At 30.8% G+C, this 23,390-nt stretch overlaps 1 protein-coding gene across 1 annotated transcript in view; it reads left to right on the top strand.

Annotated features, from left to right (window-relative positions):
- The first annotated feature begins 3,666 nt into the window (after positions 1–3,666).
- side-IV (sidestep IV transmembrane protein) overlaps positions 3,667–23,390 on the top strand; it is a 249,963-nt gene continuing 230,239 nt past the window's right edge. The window contains exon 1 of the mRNA XM_088268766.1: positions 3,667–3,883. Coding sequence (XP_088124892.1) covers positions 3,667–3,883 — 217 coding nt within the window. The remainder of the gene's footprint in view (positions 3,884–23,390) is intronic.

Genomic DNA, 23,390 nt, shown 5'->3' on the forward strand with positions numbered 1-23,390 from the left:
AATATAAAATAAAAATGCGTGTTTTTTTATGAATTAAATACTCTGATGATTCTGTAAATATTGCGAGGATGTAGAGTTTTGTTCACTGGAAAAAAATAAATTAAAAAGAACATTTAGTTATTAAAAAAATCAATATAAACAAACATATATAAACGAGTGTATGTTTTATAACATTGGTTTACTTGATTTTAAACAAGAAGCGCATTTTCCTAAACATAAATTCCTTAGCATTGAAATTTGAATAGTTAAGGATTTTTAATTTAACTAAAAAATCTGATGATAATATAAAATACATATATGTAAAATATATATATTCTCTCGCTGTAATAAAATTTAAACTGATATTTCACAGCGCTTTGATAAGTTTCAAACAGTTAACAGAAAAATATAAATCAATGTTTAAATACTGTAAAAGTATTATGCACAGTAGGTATTATTGAAACTATGTCAAAAGAATTATATGCGTAAAAAACTTAACATTTTAAAAGATTTTCGTTATTTAAAATTTTTTTACAAGTTGTGAAATATGTTGAAAAAAATATATTATCACTATCTATAATAATATCAATAATTTTATGAATTTTTGAATTTCAAAATACAAAAATATTTATATTTTATGTACATAAAATAAATAATACAAATACATTATTTAAAATCACTTTTTTTAGTACCATTATTCTAACCGGTTTCGACAAGCATCTTGTTTTCTGCGGGGATGGATACGTACGTCCCAGTCTGAATAGTTTTTGTCGAAACCGGTCGGAATAATAGTACCAAAAATAAAGTTGAAAAAAAGACAATATGTACGTATGTCGATAAAAATATCTGTAAAACGTTTTAGAATCTCTGTATAATAGTTAAGTACCTACTTTGTGTTGGCTTTTTGTGCTGTTGGCAAAAATAGTTCATAAGGGATGAAATGGCAAAACACGACAGGTCACAGCGCACATGTTGGAACTATTGCGTTGTCGTTTAGCCTTAGTTATTAGTGGCCACCTTTGTTCTATCATTTCATGAAAGACTTTTCTACGCACTGAAATGTAAGCAACAATCATCCTTATTGAATCAAAGATTTTACAAAGGTAATTCGTTTTAACTCATTTTCTATTATTGCCAAAATATTTTTAGAAATGTTATAAAAGCTTCTCGTGGCTTGTGTCATGGACTCGAAAATTTTGACTTTGAGCCCACTTTACCACAATTTGATACCTAAGCGCCTTTCAGGTAGTATTTTACGTAAATAGCGCTGTACAAATTATCCAAATGATTATTATTACTTTTATTTGTAACATTATAATTTTAAAATAATTATAATATTCAATAAAAAAAAAAATAATTTTAATTACTGTCTCAATGAAAACTTTCAGACAAATATATGGTATATCTTCGAAAGGTTAAACGAAGGAATGCGATACTAATTTGAACATTACCTAATTTATTTATTTGGTAGTCACTGTGTGGTAAAATCCATGAATTTATAAAATAAAATTAAGTTTTACTTGGTAAACACCACTACATCTTAAAATCTATTTTTGCACGTGTTTCGATAAATTTAGCATCATTTTCATGGTGTTTGAAAAAAATGGTAATTATCAAGGAAAAATTTAATTTAAAATAAGCATTTAAAATCAAATTAAGAAATATGCGATGAGATGGTTGGGACATGCGGAACAAATCAGTGAGAAAAGAACAGTTAAACAAATTTATGGGGCGAATGTATTTGGAAATAGGAGCTGAGAAAGACCGGAAAAAATATGGCATGATCAAATATATCAATTATTGTACTTTAGTGTGGTTAGGTCAGGAATAATCGGCAATCGGTATCAATGAGAAATACATGCATATAGTAGTATGTAAGAGGCGAATATTGTTTGCAAAGGCCGAGTGGTGTGGCATTCTATTCTCTCTGCCTACCTCTGCCAGGAAACGGTGTGATGATTAGTTAGTTAGTTAGTTTATTTTCACAGAAACGGTTTTTATTTGCATTGTATATGAAAACAAGTTTTCATCGAAACATAACCCACCTTATTTATGGCATTTATTCAAGCTAAAATAATAAAAATGCTAATATTCACATTTTTCTGTTATTATGTTTTACAGAAAAATAAATCAAGACCATTTCGGATATAATGAGAATCTTATCCTTGCAGTATTCTTTATATCCTGATAATTTATATTATTTTCTAAGATTTTGAAATACGGCGTGGAGAAAGAAATAATGTTCACACGCCATTACATTTGGCGTATAATTTTGAAGCCATTTGTAAAAATAAATTTTGCTTAAGTGTTCGTTTCGTCCGAGTCATTTCGTGATAATGTAACGCCATTAGAGGGCTATTTTTAACAAATTCATATGATTGTTAAATTTTTAAAACGTTACTATTTTAAGTCATAATTATTTTTTGTTTAATCTCAAATTTAAATATGATTTTATAAAATTTAAGATTTTTATAACATAAATAACAATACTCAAAACATGCAAAATATGAAATGAAAATAATATTATTGATATATAAAGTATTGACATTGTGATTTTCCACTTTCAAACTTACAAAAAAACTTTGTTTTCAAATCATATTGCGTATGATATTACAACTTAATTATAATGTCAACCGGTTTCGAAGCAAACGGTGTTTTTCTCGGGCACTGGATTAATCCCCTTACAAATACTACCAATGTATTCGTAGTATTCGTAAGGTGTAAATATTTTACGAATGTATTGAAAACCATTCCGTTATGTGGAAGGATATAAGACCATTGCACATATCGCTCACTCCTTTCAAGAACGTCATAAATCAAAAAACTTGATTTTTCAGGAGAACGTTTTTAAAGTTTATAAATATAACACAATATATTAAAAATAAATATCAAGCCACTTATTGAACTTTTTACTGTGCAACATATATTTTTAGATAAAATCTGAAGGTTTTTTCTCCATTTGAAAAATATTTAGTATATTTAAAAAAATAATTAAACAAAACGTTTTCTTCAAAATGCAAAATCAACACTTTCTGCCCTGTAGCGGGTAAATATTAAGTTAAAAATATGCCGCTTTTGCTGGGATATAGTACATTTTCTGGACATTTTGAAAACATGCACAACAGAAAATTGACGATTTTTGATTTATGACGTTCTTGAAAGGAGTGAGCGATATGTGTATGTCCTCACCAAAACATTACATATCCATTATAAATGATTTTAAGTAATTAGGAATTCTTGCTTGTGGTCCGATTTAATGATGTCATATTGGTTTAACACAGGATTGGTCACGTTTTGTCGCAAATTTAAATATGATTTCTTTTTTTTTTTCAGATTTGCATTAAATTGATTTTTTTATGCAATATTGGAAATGTTACTTTTTGATGAGGATCTCCACATATGTATATACAGAATTCAATAATTAATGCAATGTGGATGTTCTTTAATGGGCAGAATGGTGAACGTTATGAATGTGTATAAAGTGATCGCTTAAGTCAGGTGAATGCCAGTTCGTAGGCCCTGGGATGCTCAGACTTCCATATTCTTTTATAAAAAAAGAAGAATGATACATGCTTCATATCAAGTTGAGCACTTTTAAAATTAACTTTTTGTCTGAATTTTTATTTGGCCATCCCTGAACGCGGTCACGTTTTTAACTTTCGTCCACCGCTGGCCATAAGTCAACAGATGACAGCGTCTCCTGCATTGTGCCGTATCCGCCGCCAGACGCGGGATGCTGCTGTTTCCCAACATGCATTACTTGTCCCGGACAATATACAAGGGAACAGGTGTTCCACTCTCCAGGTTTCAGTTCGCCAGCTCCCGGCCGTTATTGCTCGCGGTCCAGAAACTTTGAAATTACCCCTCCGCTACCGCCGGCCAGCGGTCCAAAAATTGTTATACAGTTTGTACGAACCCTGCTGTTGCATTATTACCTTGTAACTTTACTTCTGTCATACCTTCCTGTATTTCCAACAATTATAAAAGTTACAATTATGATTTAATAGAAAAATATAACTAACCCTCACGCCGCTTTCCGCAGGGGTGGGCAGAGAGAATGAAACGTTACATCAATCTGTTTTTCGACATGTATCTCTTCGTAATATTTTTTTTTAATCTCATCAAAGATGAAGAAGAATATAGAAGTCTGGACATTTACGGGGCTGACGACCGTCATAAGCTGGTTTAAGTGATCACTTTACACACTTGTAACATTCGCCAATACTACCCATTATTGACAACCATACTACTCAAATTCTTGGAAGTTCTATATTTATGAACCAAATTAGAAAACTTGTTCTTGAATCACTAGAACTTCACTAGAGACACCTATAAGTGAGATGTAAAGAAGCTTTTTACTAAACAAAAACTCTTATTTTAGTAGGTGAGGTCTGAATCCTGGATTATAATTACACACATGAGAAACGCCAGATAACACCATTTTCATTTTTATTATTTAAGCTTATAATTTGACCAGATAATTTATTTACAACATTTTGAGTGTGTCCAAATACTAGTATTTGGACACATTCAAAATGTAATGTCTCTTCATACATACCCGCCGATTACTCAAACTCTACACCTGACCACACATTCTTGATGGCGCCATTTTTTCTAGGTCTTCCTTTGCTCTTATTTAAATTATATTGGCCTCACATTTTGTTCCACTCCTTCCTCGTACATTCGTTACATATGTCTTAACCATCTCCAAACTTCTTTCTTAATTTTAACCATAATGCTTATCTCATCTTTACATTATTTCCTTATTTCACCATTCGAACATCTGTCATGCATCGTTTACCGTACATTCGTCTATGTGATCGCATTTCGACTGCATTCAATTTTCATTCAGTGTATCTGCATCTGCATTCAGTCTTTATTTCATCCTTCTTTTGCCAACTCCATGCCTTTCTTCTTTAATGTTTAAACAAAATGTCTCTCTGATTCAAATCCTTTTAAATAGTTTTAAACAAAAATTGTCATGAATATTTAACTAGAAAAAAGGATAAAATAAGACTGCCATTTATGAAAAAAACAGAGTCGCAAAATTGTTTAATGTATAAGGGCTTAAAAATGTATGATGAGATGCCTGAATGTATGAAGAATGAAAAGAGTCTGAAAAAAATTAAGAATAAATGTTTTGTGTACTGCAAGGAAATGTAAATATATATATATATATATATATATATATATATATGTAGATGTAGTAAATTAAGTGTAAAAATTGTTTATATTATGTTATATAAGCTAAAAAATAAACTAAAGAAATAATAAAAATAATAATAATAATAAAATATCGTCAGCACTGTTGACATTAAAAGTTTTGGCCAGAAATTATGCTTCACATCCTCCCTTCACTTGAACCAGTGGCTACTTTTGAAAGACCTAGTATTTCTTACCAAGTATAATTTGATGACTTAATATTCGTAGGGTTGCCATGTTTCGAAGTACCTGCTCTTGTAATAAGAAGCCAGCGCAGGTCTTGCATTATCGCTGCCGAATGCCTTGCGAACCCGATTGTTTTCAAGTGTAATCACTCCACCTCAGCACGTGGCGTGCCCGTAATGGATTCATTAGGCGGATACAAGGCGCTTTGGTCGCGTGGGGCCAATGAAGATTTATTATCCCAAATTATAGTAAACGTGTTCGAAACTGACGCCAAATGCATCAGACTTGCGAGCAAAACTGCACAATATTGCACACTTTTCCGCCAAATGAACCGAGACATTTCACTCGAAATGCAACTATGTAGTTCTGTACGTATGTTGTTCTCTTTAAGGCAGTAAAGCGATAAGTTCACGTAATTTTCATGACCTGAAATGAAATTATGTACGTTAATAAAATTTCCTAGACTTTTACCTAAGCGCAGGCTGATCACTTTTCTCTCATATATTTAACGATCGAAATAACATTACTTCTATACGATTCAGTGCTCTATACTCCATTGTGTGTGGTTAAAACTTACACGTTTATCCCAACGGACAATAGTTAAGGGTATATTTTAAGAGTATTTTTTTTACATTTCGTCCACTACCGTAATGTAGTGTTTAGTTTGTTCGACTACCGTATCGGAGATCCCAGGGTTGATTCCCAAAAGTGTCGAAATAATTATTTACAACATTTTGAGTGTGTCCAAATACTTGTTCACAAAATCTGGATTATCTCCAATTACAGGAGTTATTTTCATATTATTTTTTGACATCTCATCAAAGATGAAGAAGAATATGGAAGTCTGGGCATTTACGGGGCTTACGACCGTCATAAGCTGGTTTAAGTGATCACTTTACACACATGTAACATTCACCAATTCTACCCATTATTGACAACCACACTACTCAAATTCTTGGAAGTTCTATATATATGAACCAATTTAGAAACCTTGTTCATGAATCACTAGAACTTCACTAGAGACATCTATTGGTGAGATGTAAAGAAGCTTTTTACTAAGCAGAAACTCTTATATTAGTATGTGAGATCCCAATCCTGGATTATAATCACACACATGAGAAACGCCAGAAAATACCATTTTCATTTTTCAAAATAATATGAAAATAACTCCTGTAATTGGAGATAATCCAGATTTTGTGAACAAGTATTTGGACACAATCAAAATGTTGTAAATAAATTATCTGGTCAAATTATAAGCTTAATAATAAAAATGAAAATGGTATTTTCTGGCGTTTCTCGTGTGTGTGATTATAATCCGGGATTCGGATCTCACATACTAATATAAGAGTTTCTACTTAGTAAAAAGCTTCTTTACATCTCACCAATAGATGTCTCTTGTGAAGTTCTAGTGATTCATGAACAAGGTTTCTAAATTGGTTCATATATATAGAACTTCCAAGAATTTGAGTAGTGTGGTTGTCAATAATGGGTAGAATTGGTGAATGTTACATGTGTGTAAAGTGATCACTTAAACCAGCCTATGACGGTCGTAAGCCCCGTAAATGCCCAAACTTCCATATTCTTCTTCATCTTTGATGAGATGTCAAAAAATAATATGAAATAATTATTAATGATTCTTCACCCTTATCGATATTTAATTTATTAAATATCTCTCTTCAGAAGTGCAAGATAGCATTCACATTGCTTTCATGTGCTAAACGATTGTGAAAATATTACACTAATAGAATGTAGTCCGATATGCACATAAGCACCTTAACCTAAGTGTTTATATATCGCTCACTCCTTTCAACAACGTCGTAAAGAAAAAAACTTGATTTTTCAGGAGATCGTTTTTAACGTTTGAAAATATGATACAATGTATTAAAAATAAATATCAAGACACTTATTGAACTTTTTACTGTGCAACAGATTTTTTTAGGTAAAACCTGAATGTTTTATCTCCATTTGAAAAATATTAAGTAAATTAAAAAAATAATAATAATAAAACAAAAACATTTCTTAAAAATGCAAAAACAATATTTTCTGCCCTGTAGCGGGTAAATATTAAGTTAAAAATATGCCGCTTTTGCTGAGATAAAGTACATTTTTTGGGCATTTCGAAAACATGCACAACTGAAAATTGTCGATTTTTGATATATGACGTTCTTGAAAGGAGTGAGCGATATGAAAACAGAAAATGTCATGGTACAATATATAGATCAAATACATAGATCTCTATAAAAATACAAATAAAATAAAAACCTTCATGTAAAAAATAAACGTTCTTTGAAATAAAAAGGGGGCTTATATAATATTTACAGCATGATTTTGCAGTTTAAATACGAATGTATAATTTCGCGTGTTGAAAAACTTCCCCTCGAAATTTTCCACCTAACCCAACACATGTTTCGGTCTAATCTTGACCCGCTGGCGCAGTTTTTCTGCCCTGTTAATGGAATTGCCATGTTTGACTAAATATTGAGTTAATTATAGTTCCGAAAATGATTTATCGCCCACGAAACATGTGAAAAGCAGGGGAGGCCAGCTGACGGGCCCATTTTCCAGAACGTAGTGCTTTTTGCAAATACTAATGAAGTGGTCACTCTGTTCACTGTTGTAGCATTCAACAAAACAGTACAACACCAGAGACTTTATAGTATTTATGACGTCGATTTAAAAGTCACATAAAATAGCTCAAAAATGTTCACTTTCTATAACATATCTGGATCTCAACAGGTCTGCTAAATTTACTGAATTCATTTTTTTTGCAATTGAATAAATGACACTGATCATGTACAAAATTTTCTAAATAATAATAAACTATATTTTATTTTTAACATCTCATCAAAGATGAAGAAGAATATGGAAGTCTGGGTATTTAAATTATTTTAAGTTATTTTAAAGATGTCAAAAAATAATACGAAAATAACCCCTGTAATTGGAGATAATCCAAATTTTGTGAACAAGTATTTGGACACACTCAAAATATTGTAAATAAAAACTAATCTATTTAACGCATTTGTGGAAACTTGGGCGTAACAGACACCAATAATAAGGTAGAGAAAAAGCCAACTTTTTTTTAAAATATGTTTTATATTTTCTAGCAAATTTTTCACATATTTTCATTGTATTATTTTCTCCCTTGCTGTAAATAAATTCATGCATATATCATCTACGAGTATAAACAATTCAACTTCCGTCTATTTAATCGGACACGATTTCCCTCCGGTATCTTTGAAGCTGTTTTGAAAACCGTTTCATACGGAGAGGGAAATTTGTTAAGGATTAATCGTGGAACTTCAAACGACCCTTTTACATTGCATAAAATATTGCAGGAAACGGTTGACCAGTCATCGTTTCATAGGGAAGGACTTTCAAAACAGTTTCAAAGCGTTTTATTTGGAGCTTCCTTCATATCGACTTCCGACATTTTGTTGACGAAAATATTGACATGTATTGATTAAGAATCTACTTAGATATGAAAACGAAATTTCATATTTTTACAGGATTTTCTATTTTTAACAACGGCTATGGTTAAAGTGATATTTTTTATCGGTAAACCAATAGAATATTTAACAAAAATAATAAAATATAATAAAATTTAAAAAATAACACTCCAATAAGAGGTTTTCACTTAAGTAATCAAAAAATAAAAATAAACTGTCATGTACGCAAATGTATTACTAAATTATAAACTTAGATTACATGTTTTATCAAGTAATATAAATTTTCTTTATCAACTAGTCAAATAGACATCAACAATATTTCTCTTAAACGTATTAAAAGAAAAAATTATTGATGTCTATTTCATTGCACAAATCGCAGGCTCGATTTATAAATGAATTTTGGTAGGACTTGGTGTACATCTTATTAGCACACCATAACTGTTGCGATATCGATGACGTAGAATATTCTTCTACTAGTTGTTTTAAACAGTAATAGTAAGATAATTTTTAAAAAAGACTTTAAAACGTATTTGTTTGCTTAATCATTTTCACAAAAGGCTGAACTAGGGATAATTCAAAAGATTTTAAAAAGTTCTTTAAGGAAGTATGGGCATGTGGAACGAATGGATAGCGAGAGAATAACTAAGAAAGTATATTAAGCAAATGTGAACGGGAGAAAAGAATGAAACCGCTAAAGAAATTGACACAACCAGATCAATCAGAACCTAAAATCTGGTGATCCTGAAAGTCTACGTAATTGGAGGGTTTATATCTCTTGTTTCATCTTCTCTGCCTACCTCTGCAGAGGAACGACGTGATCATAGTAGCAGATGTTGTAGTAATTTACGCAAGTAAATTAGAAGTTTTTTTTTTTTCATTTTCGTAAAATACTTTTAGAAGTATTTTACGAAAATGGCGCTATATAAATTATCCAAAATTATAATTATTATTTGCTCTTAATAAGCAAATACTTAAGCATTTTTTGTCCCCCTTTGTGTAATGGTCAGCATGCTAGGCTGCCATCTTGGAGGTCCCTGGTCTGATTTCTAGGGGGGGTCAAATGAATCAAAGTAATTTTTCAATCTAATATTTATTCAATATTACCCTGGACTGCTACCAGAAGCGGAGGACTGATCACCTTTCCTTCATGTGTTGACAATCAAGATAACGTTGCGTTTGTATGATGCAGTGCTCTCTTCACCATCGGGTACGGATAAGGGTTCGAAGAAGAAGAGCTTATGAAGCTTATATTTCACCAATTTTTGTTAATATTTTTTACGTTAATTTACGTATTCGTATACTCAACAGTGAGTTTGTATCATTTCAGAAATGTTACATTAAAACACAACAGGGATGATTTTCCGGCTAAAATCAAACACACCTCACTCCATTAATACGCTGTCATCTTATATCATCCAAGTTGTTCTACATCATCCACAAGACATTTCCACGTAATTACGTTACATTATATCCGTAATTATTTATTCATGGGACGCGTTCCTCGCAGAACTGATTACATAATCTTTCGCAGAACAACTCTATTACACCTATTATAAATTCAGCCTTTACCCGGGTTAATCAATTTACCGTTAGACTCGGTTAATCGAACGACAATCTATTATCCGTCACTCGGGATTAATGAACCGTAAAATTCGATCACCCTCACCTCGTTTCAGGCGTCTCTGCGCATCAGGAGACAATTTTTCAGGCTACTTGAGAGTTAAAGAAATGGCTCTAATAAAATTCACAATTCATATTTTTCAATATTTCAAACTATGAGTATCACAGATGTTTGTTATGTTGATGGCGTCATATAATTATTTTATTTTATTTATTGTTTCGGCATTAACTTTGTGGTAAGACATGTTACACTGATTAAAGAAAACACTTATTTTTTACCACTTGAGTTTTATTAAAGACTACATGTTTCAGAAGTTAAACTTCCATCATTCAGTTATAATACAGACCTGAATGGTGGAAGTTTAACTTCTGAAACATGTAGTGTTTAATAAAACTCAAGTGGTAAAAAACAAGTATTTTCTTTAATCATTGTAATAATTTAATGATTTATGTTCAATGCAACATATTCCCAACCTAACCTTACCTAACCAAACCTACCCAAACCTTTATGACAAGTTCCTGATTGGCACCCACTCCTCCTGTTCCCAACACAGATTAAAATAAAACATGTTTTTTTAGGTACAAGAAACAAAAATCCGTTAAATGATCTAAAAACCTTGTACGTTATAAGCAAGGTAAATAATAAATGCAACTCCCATCTAAAAAAACCTATCCTAACATTTCCATATAAATCAGAATATAAGGTTTACATGTAAACGTTACAGGAATAAAGTTGTTTTGTTATTTTAGATTAATCAAAAAATACAAAATAAATATTTTAATAAAATTTAAATCATCCTCAGTGCCTTTCATTTTTATGAATTAGTCTAATCATCAAAAACGAAATTTATGAAGAAAAAATATTATTAGTAATTCAAATATTTGTGTTTTGTAAAAATATATTCAATGAACTAGTGAATAATAGAAGTGTCTACCTTCTATGAGTTCGGATATGCAACTCCAAAAACCTTAGCTAACTGTAACAGTTGTTCATTAATTTTTCAATTGCTCTGGTTCATTGAGTCGAGATGACAGAGTTTCAGTGCTCGAACCCACTCTATCACAACTTGATTTCTATTTTTTATAAAGAATCCCTCAGGCCAAGAAGAAAATATGTTATTTGAGTACCTAATTATGGTATGTATATAATAAGAAAACAAATATTTTTATTTCCTTTGAATGCTATCCATTCCATTTTTAACATTTCAGCATACATTATAATTACTATGGAAGTCTGAGTACTTACAGAGCTTATGACTTTATGCATAATATTTTGACAAAAATTATTTACGATTCAATAGTCTGACATGGTAAATTTGCGTTTTTTTTTTAAATTATAATTTGGCTGCATTTTATACATTTAACATAATAAAAAAAAAACGATATATCTATTGAAAATTTTCGTTGAAAAATCATTATTTTATTATGTTATTACTACATTTTTGATATTATTATATCAGTAAAGATGAAGATGGAAGTCTGGGTATTTACTGAGTTTATGACTGCAAACTTCCATATTCTTTATAAAATAAAACAACTTTGTTCAAACCACTTTTTATAGGTACACTTTTTCCAACCGGTTTCAACAAGAACCTGGTCATCATCAGGGTTTATGTACTAAATATAAAACATTGAAATACTCATAGTTAGGTTATAGATAATTACCCTTTTTACGATACCAAAAACTTTCACGCACTTTGTACACCATATAAAAATGTGATATAAAAATTTTGATTTCAAAAACGGGAAAAAAAATTCTAAATATTGCTTTATCCAGAATTGCGCAGGGAATACGTCCACTCTGGACGACAACAGTGTGAGCTACAAATTGAATTTAAAAAAAAAAAACAAAAATTCGATTGAGATCTGCGAAAAACATTCAAGAAATTCCATGTTCTTTTTCATCTTTATTGACATGTCGAAATTATAAAAACAACATAATGAAACAACGATATTTTGATGAAAATTTTCAATCAAGTTATTTCGAACGTGCTCATATAACAAACACAGCCAAATTATTATGTTTTAAAAAAACACAAATTTACCTTGTCGAACGATTGTACCGTAAATTCATTCTCTCAAAATGCAATTTATTCCGTTTTGTTTTATGAATACGCTTATTATTAAAAACTGAATATTGAAAAACTCCCGACGTCATTTCTCGTAAATATTCCCGACTCATACAGTGCAGGCAGTAGAACGTGAAATTTTATTGAACATGTCGATGTCGATGTGTACGAGACGGCACTACGCGGTACATAATAGTACCATTAGCCGATACTGCTCACCGTTGGGCACTCTGCGAATCGATATTGTAATTTATATCGGTAGCGAAAAACGATTTGCATATTGTGATTCGACAGATTGATCGGTAATTGAAAAATTTATATCCATTTGAACATTGATATGAAACTAATCGATGTTAGTGACTAGTTTAATATAATTTAATCGATATTATTTTTATTCGGCTTGTTAAAATCTTGTTTTTGAAATAATCAGTATTTCTGTAAATACAAAGAAACACCAGTTCGACAATTTTCGTGGGTAAAAATAGCCTATAATAAAGATATAAGTTTATTGAATTCATTTGGCAATCACTAAGTGATACAACCCATTCATTTTTAATTTAAGTTTGACTTTTTAAAAACCACTATTTCTAAAAATTTATTATGACACGTTATTCAACGCGTTCTTTATATTTTTATACGGTATTTTCAAATGCCGTAAGAAAATAAATAGTAATAATTTTAACTTAAAATAAATATTATTTTACATAGATATCTTAACATTTTTATAATTAATTATTAATTATTAATTTATATTGGTGTTGTATAATTAATATTAGAATTGTATGATTAATTACAGTAATAAATAATAAATACTTTATGATATTTAGAGGGCTTACGACCATTCTTAGGCTGTTTTAAGTAATTACTTAATACACGTGTAACATTCAACATTGTACACAAGATTGACAACCACAGTTTTCAAATTTCAAAAGTTGTATTTTTATTTATTTTATTTCAACTGACGTATTTTTTCACATGCTCATTCTCGGCGCCACCTATCATTGAGTTTGATAAGTTTTTTTTAATCAGCAGAAACCTTTATAAAATGTATTTAAGATTCTTTCCGAATAATTTTAGATACTTGGAGACGCTTAAAAACATCACTTTTAATTTTATTAAACTCATGTATTGACCAGTTATTTTTTCGTCTTCGAGTGTGTCCTAATCTTGGTTAATCAAGTTAATGGTTATTTTATATTGTTAATACCCAGACTTCCACATTCCTCTTCATCTATATTGAGATACCAATTTAAAAAAAACCTACTTTTAATAATAAACCATTTTTCCAACATTTTTATCGTTTATTTCTAGTTGAATTTACAATTTCAATAATAACATTTGTATAACCCACTTCAAACCTCATGGGACCCAAAAAAAGTCCTTCGTGGTTCTCAAAATATTACGTCATCGTTTAATTTAATTTATTATCCTCAGGCGGCAAATTTATCAATATTTCGCTTTTAAAATATTTCAAATATGTTTCATGTATCCTGAAACTAAGCGTAAAACATTTATCTCAATACTTTTACATGTGTGTTAAAATAAACGTACATAAAAATATTGTCACTTAATATTTTACATATAACCTTTTTCATAAGACATGAGTGATTGAGATAAAAATTAAAATAAAAAATTAAAATGATTTAGTAAATTTAGAAACCGTAATTCACTAAGGTAAGGATACATTTATTTGTGCATTTAATTAATTAAAAGCTCTCTGCTAAATAAAAACTCTTCTCGATCCAACATAGATAGCTGTTGTAAACGCATATGTCATGAGATTCATTCATGTCACTCATGGGCAGTGTGGCGAATATTGCACGTGTGGAAGGTAATAACTTAACCAGCCTATGAGAGGTCATAAGCCTTGCAAAAACTCAAACTTCTATATTCTTCTTCATCTATGTCGACATGACAAAAATGTAAAATAACTCCCAGTATTTTGAGTGTGTCAAATACTTGAAAGCGACCGAGTCAGGAGTCGAAATAATCGTCGGGTATGCATGAGGAGATGCATGAATGTGGAAGAAGGGAAAAATGTTTGTAAAGACATGGTGGTATGGCGTTCTATTCTCTCTGCCTACCCCTGCGGAGAAGTGGCGTGATGGTTAGTTAGTTAGTTAAATTTACAACATTTTGAGTGTGTCCTAATACTTCTTCACAAAATCTGGATTATCTCTATAACATATAGAACATACATATAGAACTTCCAAGAATTTGAGTAGTGTGGTTGTCAATAATGGGTAGAATTGGTGAATGTTACACGTGTGTAAAGTGATCAATTAAACCAGCCTATGACGGTTGTCAGCCCCGTAAATGCCTAGACTTCCATATTCTTCTTCATCTTTGATGAGATGTCAAAAAAAAATAGTTAGTCAAATAGTTATTCACAAATGTTGTGAAATTAATGACGCACTCAAAATGTTGTGAAATTAATTTTCGTCATGTAAAATGTCAGTTACCGTGGTGTTGGTCGCTGTAAATGCCCACACTTCCATATTCTTCTTCATCTTTGATGAGATGTCAAAAAAAAGTTGTTAGTCAAATAATCATCACAAATGTTGTGAAATTCATGAGGCACTCAAAATGTTGTGAAATCAATTTTGTCATGTAAAATGTCAGTTACCGTGGTGTTTGTCGCCGTAAATGCCCAGACTTCCATATTCTTCATCATCTTTGATGAGATGTCAAAAAATAATATAGTTAGTTAAATACTTGTTCACAAATGTTGTGAAATTAATGACGCACTCAAAATGTTGTGAAATTAATTGTTGTCATGTAAAATGTTAGTTACCGTGGTGTTGGTCGCAAGTCTCGCTATGCGGGCGCCGCATAACGCCACGAGCGCATGCGTGCAACGATAAAAACAGCAATTTGCGGGAAATAACGTAAGGTAAAAAACAGCAACTCGCTTACGGGGCCTCTGATGTGCTGTTACAGGTAATAATTTATCGAATGTTCCCTCAATTTACCGCTTACACTTCCCGCATCAAACACCTTATTTTCCCAGTTTAACTAAGGGAAAAATGCCTCGACCGGGTTGGTTAGTAGCAATTTAAAAAAATATTGCGAAAAGTGAGTAATTGAACATAAATTATTACAAACAGTTATTGACTGTATTATTTTTTGACATCTCAACAAAGATGAAGAAGAATATGGAAGTCTGGGCATTTACGGGTTTGACGACCGTCTGGTTGGCTTGTTTAAGTTATCACTTTACACATATGTAACATTCACCAATTCTACCCACTGTTGACGACCACATTACTCAAATTCTTGGAAGTTCTCTATATATGAACCAATTCAGGAACATTGATCTTGAATCACTAGAACTTCACTACAGACATCTATTGGTGAGATGAAAAGAAGCTTTTCATAGAGCAGAAACTCTTTTATTAGTATGTGAGGTCCGAATCCTGGATTATAATTACACACATGAGAAATGCCAGAACATATCATTTTCAATTTCAGTACTTAAGCTTATAATTTGACCAGATAATTTATTTACAACATTTTGAGTGTGTCTAATTACATGTTCACAAAATCTGGATTATCTCCAATTACAGGAGTTATTTTCATCTTACAGTTATTTACTGGCTCAAACATCGCAAACAAAGTGTCGGTACACGACGGTATTATAGTATAAATATATTCTTCTTCTTCTTTTCACCCTTATTCGCACCCAGTGGTGCATAAGGCACTGCATCTTATTGTCGCAGTGTTATTTTGATCGTTACTTACACGAAGGCAAGTGATCACTGATGAAATAAATTTTACAGTGTAAAACCGCTAATATTGATTTTCACCCCCCCCCCCCTGACCTGGGAATCGAATCTGGGACCTCCAGCACGGTAGCTAAACACCACGGAAGCGAAAATAGTATCAACAATATATTTTAAATAAAATATAAATGGTAAAAATATATTTTTGCTGGTTCATAGTGATACATTTCGTAAACTTTAAATAATTAATAAAACACAAATTTTGTTTCAAAAAACTTTTATTTTATTTATTTTTATATTAACCAGTGCTTTATCATCTTCAGAGATGTAGGTACGTCCCTGGATGTATTCCTTATTTTTTTTATTAATTTCATTTTTGTTTAAATGTCAGCCCGTAACAATCCAATTTTAATCATATTGTAAAAGAAAAACACTTGTTTTGTACCACTTGAGTTTATTTTATTTTAACGAATAGTTTCGGAACTAAGCTTCTATCTTCATGTCTAATATGAAAATTTGATCTACATTTTACCTGATGATTCAATGATTAATCCGAAACCGGTAGTCACGAGGTAGTGTTTTTTAAAAGTGGTATTACACAAAATGAACAATGAATGATAAGGAGAGGGTTTTAAAAAAATTCATTGTTTGAAAATCATGCAACTTTTTTTTTATATTTTCTACAAATACATTAAGCAAATATATAAAAGACTTTTAAATATGATTTTTTTGTACTTTTTTCCGTGTTGCAATTCAGTAATTCTTTTTTTTCCATTATTTTTTTCATCTCGTTTCTTGAGACTGCAGGCAAGATCATTATATATTCATATCTCGTCGTCATTATTCTTAAGTATACGAGTACATGAAGCATCACACGTCGCCACCGACCGGTACATGCAACACGCGTGTAGTATGCAATTTTGCCACTTAGCGTGTCGACGCAAAGTTGTGCTTTTTTAGCAATTCGCACATAAAAAGAGATAATACGGCACCTTTTAACTTTAAAACCTTTCCATGCGAAGCTACGATTTTTTTTTTAAATATATGTTTTTTTAATGTTTTTCATTTTCAGTAACTATCACGCCGCTTTTCCGCAGGGCAAAGAGAATAGAACGCTACACCACTATTTCTTTGAAAATATACTTCGCCTCTTGAAGAATTATGCATCTCCTCATACCCGCTGATTATTCTTTCTCCTGATCTGACCACTATCAAGCATTTGACATACTTGTTCGTGCCAAGTTTTTTCGGTCTTCATCTGCTCCTATTTTCGACTTTATAAGCCTTTTGAACTTGGTTCATTGTTTTTTCCTAATCATTCAATTTCTGATGCCCAAACCATCTCCACACACCTTCTTAATTTTTATCGACAATGCTTATCTCTTAAAACCTTGCATTATTTTCTAATGTCACCATTTTGAAAATCTATAATTCACCGCATAGCTGCACATTCGTCTGAAATACTCTATTTTGACTGCATTCAGTCTACTTTCATCCTTTTCTTGCCAAACCCATGCTTCATTGGCATGCATAGGGTTGGAACTAGGACTGTATTGTGAAAAAGTATATTAAAAACTCTATGAATCTCTCTTTTAGCACACCATGTAAATGTATGAATATGTAATATGTACAAGACGTCTAAATCATCCCCCTACTTAACTCAGTATAATGCAGACTGTACATAGAATATACAAATGTTTAGTGAGTCAACAATCCAATCATTCTTCGTGCTGGCCTGTGCTGTTTCGATGTAAGTACTGTACACAATTTCAGGCTTTTATTGACTCTATTATAATTGCCCTGACACGATGAGATTGATGTATTAATGATTTGCCATAGTAAGAAATACGTTAACATAACATAATTTAAACACAGTATACAAATAGTTGTTGCATTGGTTATGTATTAAAATATTTAATCGATAATTCATCATAAGTGAAGAAGTTTACAAATATGAAAAGGTATGTCTAAATTCTTGTTCACAAATCTGGATTTCTCTACATAAGAGTCATTTTTTAGGGTTCCAAAAAGGTTAGGAGTGAGGTTGTCGATAATGATTAGAATGGTGAAATTGCATGTGTATAAAGAGATCAGTCAAACCAACTTATGACTACACATGCTAATATAACTATGTATTATATTACCACACCACACAGTTAACAGTGCTTTTAATATACAAAATACTAACTCTTCATACGCCCTATGAATTAGCTAGACATCCATATTTTGTCAAAATGTTGTAAATAAATTATCTGGTCAAATTATAAGCTTAAATAATAAAAATGAAAATGCTATTTTCTGGCGTTTCTCATGTGTGTGATTATAATCTAAGATACGGACCTCACATACAAATAAAAGATTTTCTGCTCTATAAAAAGCTTATTTTCATCTCACCAATAGATGTCTCTAGAGAAGTTTTAGTGATTCAAGAACAATGTTTCTGAATAGGTTCATATATATAGAACTTCCAAGAATTTGAGTAGTGTGGTTGTCAATAGTAGGTAGAATTGGTGAATGTTACACGTGTGTAAAGTGATCACTTAAACCAGCCTATGACGATCGTCAGCCCCGTAAATGCCCAGACTTCCATATTCTTCTTCATCTTTGATGAGATGTCAAAAAATAATATAACTATTATATTTTCAACCATGGGCGAAGTTTTAAATAAAGATGATATTTTCAAACAAAACACATAAAAAACATTCTAAAATTTGATTACTATGTTTTTCAGTCATGGGTAGAATAGTAAATGTTACACTACCAGTAGTAGGTCGTAAGCCCTATAAATTTCAAGACTGCTATACTCCCATCGTATTGATTTCTTGGGCGAGATTTAACTGCATTTAATTCACTTAGGTAGCGTGAGAAACCATCTCGACACACGAAAAAACCAATTTCACGCCAAAACGTAATCACTTACGTTACACAAACAATTGGAAACATCTCACAGAATCGGATTAAACCAGATTCGAAGTGGTTTCAGAATATGTAATGCGCGCCTCGGGCAAAGTTACAAATGTGACATTACTCTGGACGAAATCCAACTTAATCCGTTTAACTTGCACTGGGTTGACGGACAGGCTGCCAGGAGGCTTTACCTGTGACTGGTATCAAATTAGAAGCCTCTGTGAAATAACCCGCAAGCAATACCAGGGGGAAGGTACAAGTGAAATATTGATTTCAAAAGGAAATTTTGAGTATCACTGTTTGTTGAATAATTCGGCTGAACTGTTATGTATCATTTTTGGTTTTTGGGTGATATATCCAAAATTAAACAAGGTTATTGGTGTTTAGAACACATCAATTTGCTGCCTTGTATCTAGATTGTTAAGTCGTTAAAGACTATGTGAGTCTTGCTCTCTAAAAATGACATCTGAAAATACACCTTAAATTTGGTATAGACGACACATTCACAGATTAACTTGATATATCGTTTTCCGATAAGCAACATAGATATATGAATATTTTATTAACATAATTATATATTTTATTATATATCAAAAGTCGCATATTGCATGTCGTTTAGTTACCATACAGAGAAACTTTTCTCCTCCTATTGGAATTCAAAAAGTTTAATTTAAGTTTAGTAATATATGTGAGCTGCTTATTATTCACTCAAATACAGGAGGTTTGTTTTACGAAGAATCGAAAGATTGGAAATATAAGATATGACTGTCGCTCTTTTAGTAACAGATTATGTTTATACAGCTGCAGCTCCACAAAAAATATTTTCCAATTAACTTCAGATTCCGTTTAAGTACAAAAAAAAACATTTTAGAAAGAAACTGGTGCTTATTTTTTAATTACTAGAAATATACTTTCTACACTAATAAAAAAATCATTATATTTAAAGTAAGATCGTTGGATTTGCATAACGGACCCAAGCCAAATACGCCAGATGCAATAAATTTGATCAGGCACTCTGACCTATCTGCAATACCCAACGAAAATCAAAGATTTAACTTAACTTTTATTTTTGTTTTGTTCAAGAATAAGCAACGTATCAGTTTAAACTACAAAGAGCATCATGAAGTAGTAATTTATGAAAATTTCCCTACATAAATTATCCAGAAGTATAATTATTGTACAAAAAACATCACAAAAAAATTAACTTCTGTGAGTGAGTGAGTGCCTGATCAAATTGATTGCATCTGACGTATGTATTTGGCTTGGGTCCGTTAGTGCTGCAAATCCAACGATCTTACTTTAAACATAATGATTTATTTACTAGCGTAGAAAGTTTATATTTCTAGTAATTAAAAAATATGCACCAGTTTCTTTCTAAAATGTTTTTTTTGTTAATAATTTCAAGAAATAGCAGATTTGTTTTAGAAATCTTTGTTTTTATTATTCTTCTCTAATTTTACTTTTAAAAAATCACAATTGTGATTTAAAGTTATTGAGGCATTTATTTAAGTTCGTTTAAGTAATATAATTTATGTTTGAAGCACTAACTTTGTGATTTTCCATTTAATAGTTAAAATGTAAATTTGTTTTAATCACTATAAATTACTGTGATTTTAAAACAAAGTAACATTTTAATTGCAATTTAACCATGTTTAAATAATAAACCACTTTCATTTATTAGAGTATAATACAATCCAAAACATTATTATTGTTGTCATTTTGATCATTAATTGATTTTTTTTAAAACGAGACACCCGGTATATAAAAGCTAATACTAAGAACTCTATTAAAACTCCACTTGTGTCGTGTTAGCAACCTTCGATCGCTTGCTACCTTCTACTTTCTGGGAGGAATTCAAGCGGTAAAATTGCCGGAATCCAAATATGCAACAAATACAAGTACAACGTCCCAACTTTGGTTATATTCCAATTCGTATGATTTATTTTAGTCAATGTTATGTATATATATGTATTTATATATATATATATATATATATATATATATATATATATATATATATATATATATATATATATATATATATATATATATATATATATATATATATATATATATATATATATATATATATATATATATATATATATATATATATATATATATATATATATATATATATATATATATATATATATATATATATATATATATATATATATATATATATATATATATATATATATATATATATATATATATATATATATATATATATATATATGTAAATATATTGAGTCCATAGAAATCTCACATCATATTTTAATGGCTTTGAACATCGTTCTCATGTTCACAGGCAATAAAAATTACTTTTAATACAAAATAATCTTAACAGACTATCTACGGAAACCAAGTCTACTGGAATATTTCCCAAGACACTAGATGTCCTTTCAAACGCATCTCAGATCGCTTAAGGTTTACCCGACCCCCATTTTTAAAGCCGGAAAATCAATAGAAATAGACAACACATAGATAGAAATATACAACACATAGATACAAATAGATAAAAATAGATAAAACATGGATTAAAATCGACAACATATAGATTCAAATAGATAAAAATAGATAACACAAAGATAGAAATAGACAACACATAGATACAAACAGATAAAAATAGATTACACAGAAATAAATGACACATTATGTTGATTACGGTTAGAAAATTATTCATTTAGATTTTTTCAAGTTATTTAACTCCAACGTATGGAAGTTTAGCACAGAGTTGGCAAAAGAAGAATGAAAGTAGACGGAATGCAGTAGAAATGCGATTTATCGGACGAATGCGTGACAAAACAAAGTATGATGGGTGTTTGAATAGTGATATAAGGAAAAAAGGAAGGCTGTGATAAGCACTATCGATAAAATTAAGAATAGTGTGTTGAGATTGTTTCGGAATGTGAATCTAATGTGTGCAGAAAGAAAATTATAACGAATTTATAAATTTATTTTAAAATAGCGGAAGATGAAGACCGAAGAAAACATTGCGTGATAAAGTATGTAACATGCTTAAAAGTGGACTAAAGTCAGGAGCCGGAATAAACAGTGGGTATGTATGAGAAGATGCATGAATGTGGAGGAGACGAATAATTTTTGCAAAGACAGATTGGTGTGGCATTCTATTATCTCTGCCTACCCCTGCGGAGTCGCGGTATGATAGTTAGTAAGTTAGTATTTATCCGCAGGGCGAAAAATCGAATGTCTGATATAAAAAATAATAAGAACGTGAGTCTGGTAAAGAAATGCGCCAAGTCAAATCTTTAAACTGTTTTCCTAATTTAGTTCAAAGATGTTTAAGGATATTCAAACTCTAAGTTTCCTCTACAATACATCCTCCCTATGTGGTTAAGAGTATGCAAGTTAACTTTTAACTTTCGGTTAGGAGTTAAAAACATTGTCGGTCTTGCATGAAGTTAGCGAAGCATTATTAAAGCGAGAAGTGGGTTTAGTTAAGTCTGCGAGTCATATATTGTTTGCTAGAGATGTAAGGAAGTTTCCTTAAGAGTTTTGCTTCGACTAAGTGTAGAACTGAGTGAGGCTGCGGTAAGAACTAAACTAAGTATTGGTGTCTCTTTTCTTTCCATATTATAATCACCTTTTCTCCTCTTAACCCGCTGTAATAACCTTAAATAAAATGTTTTTAATTTGAATACGATTTTTATTATTTCTTAAATGTTTTTCGCAGATACTTTGTGGCACATTTTATAAACTGTATAAAATAAAACAACTTTGTTTCAACCACATTTTATTGGTGCACTTTGTCCAACCAGTTTTGACGGTTTTTTAAATCACATTTTCATATGGTGTACGGAGTGCGTGGAAGTTGTTGGCATCGTATGGGAAGGGTAATTAACTATAACCTTACTATAAGTATTTAAATTTTTTTGAATTATTACATTAACCCTGATGATGACCAAGGTTCTTGTTGAAACCGGTTGGAAAAGTGTACCAATAAAAAGTGATCAAAAATCTATCAAACAAACATGGTATATGTTTGATGTCTTCTACGTTTTTGATCTTGTGATTCTATTAATGTTTTCATGCAATTTTTATTCTTCTCATTTTTATCAGTATAATTTATACAACTTTATCAATAATGATATTAAGTGTATTTAGTTTAAAAAGCGCCATATTCGTAAAATACCATCTTAAAAGTTCTTAGCTATGATATTATATAATTTATTGATGACTTATGGACAAAACAATAACAAAGGTTACGTCAATGATTAACTTCCCTTCGAGTA

The sequence above is a fragment of the Brachycentrus maculatus genome, unplaced genomic scaffold (assembly GCF_059751285.1).
Source record: "Brachycentrus maculatus isolate JH-2025_06_01 unplaced genomic scaffold, ASM5975128v1 h1tg000328l, whole genome shotgun sequence".
Classification (NCBI taxonomy): domain Eukaryota; kingdom Metazoa; phylum Arthropoda; class Insecta; order Trichoptera; family Brachycentridae; genus Brachycentrus; species Brachycentrus maculatus.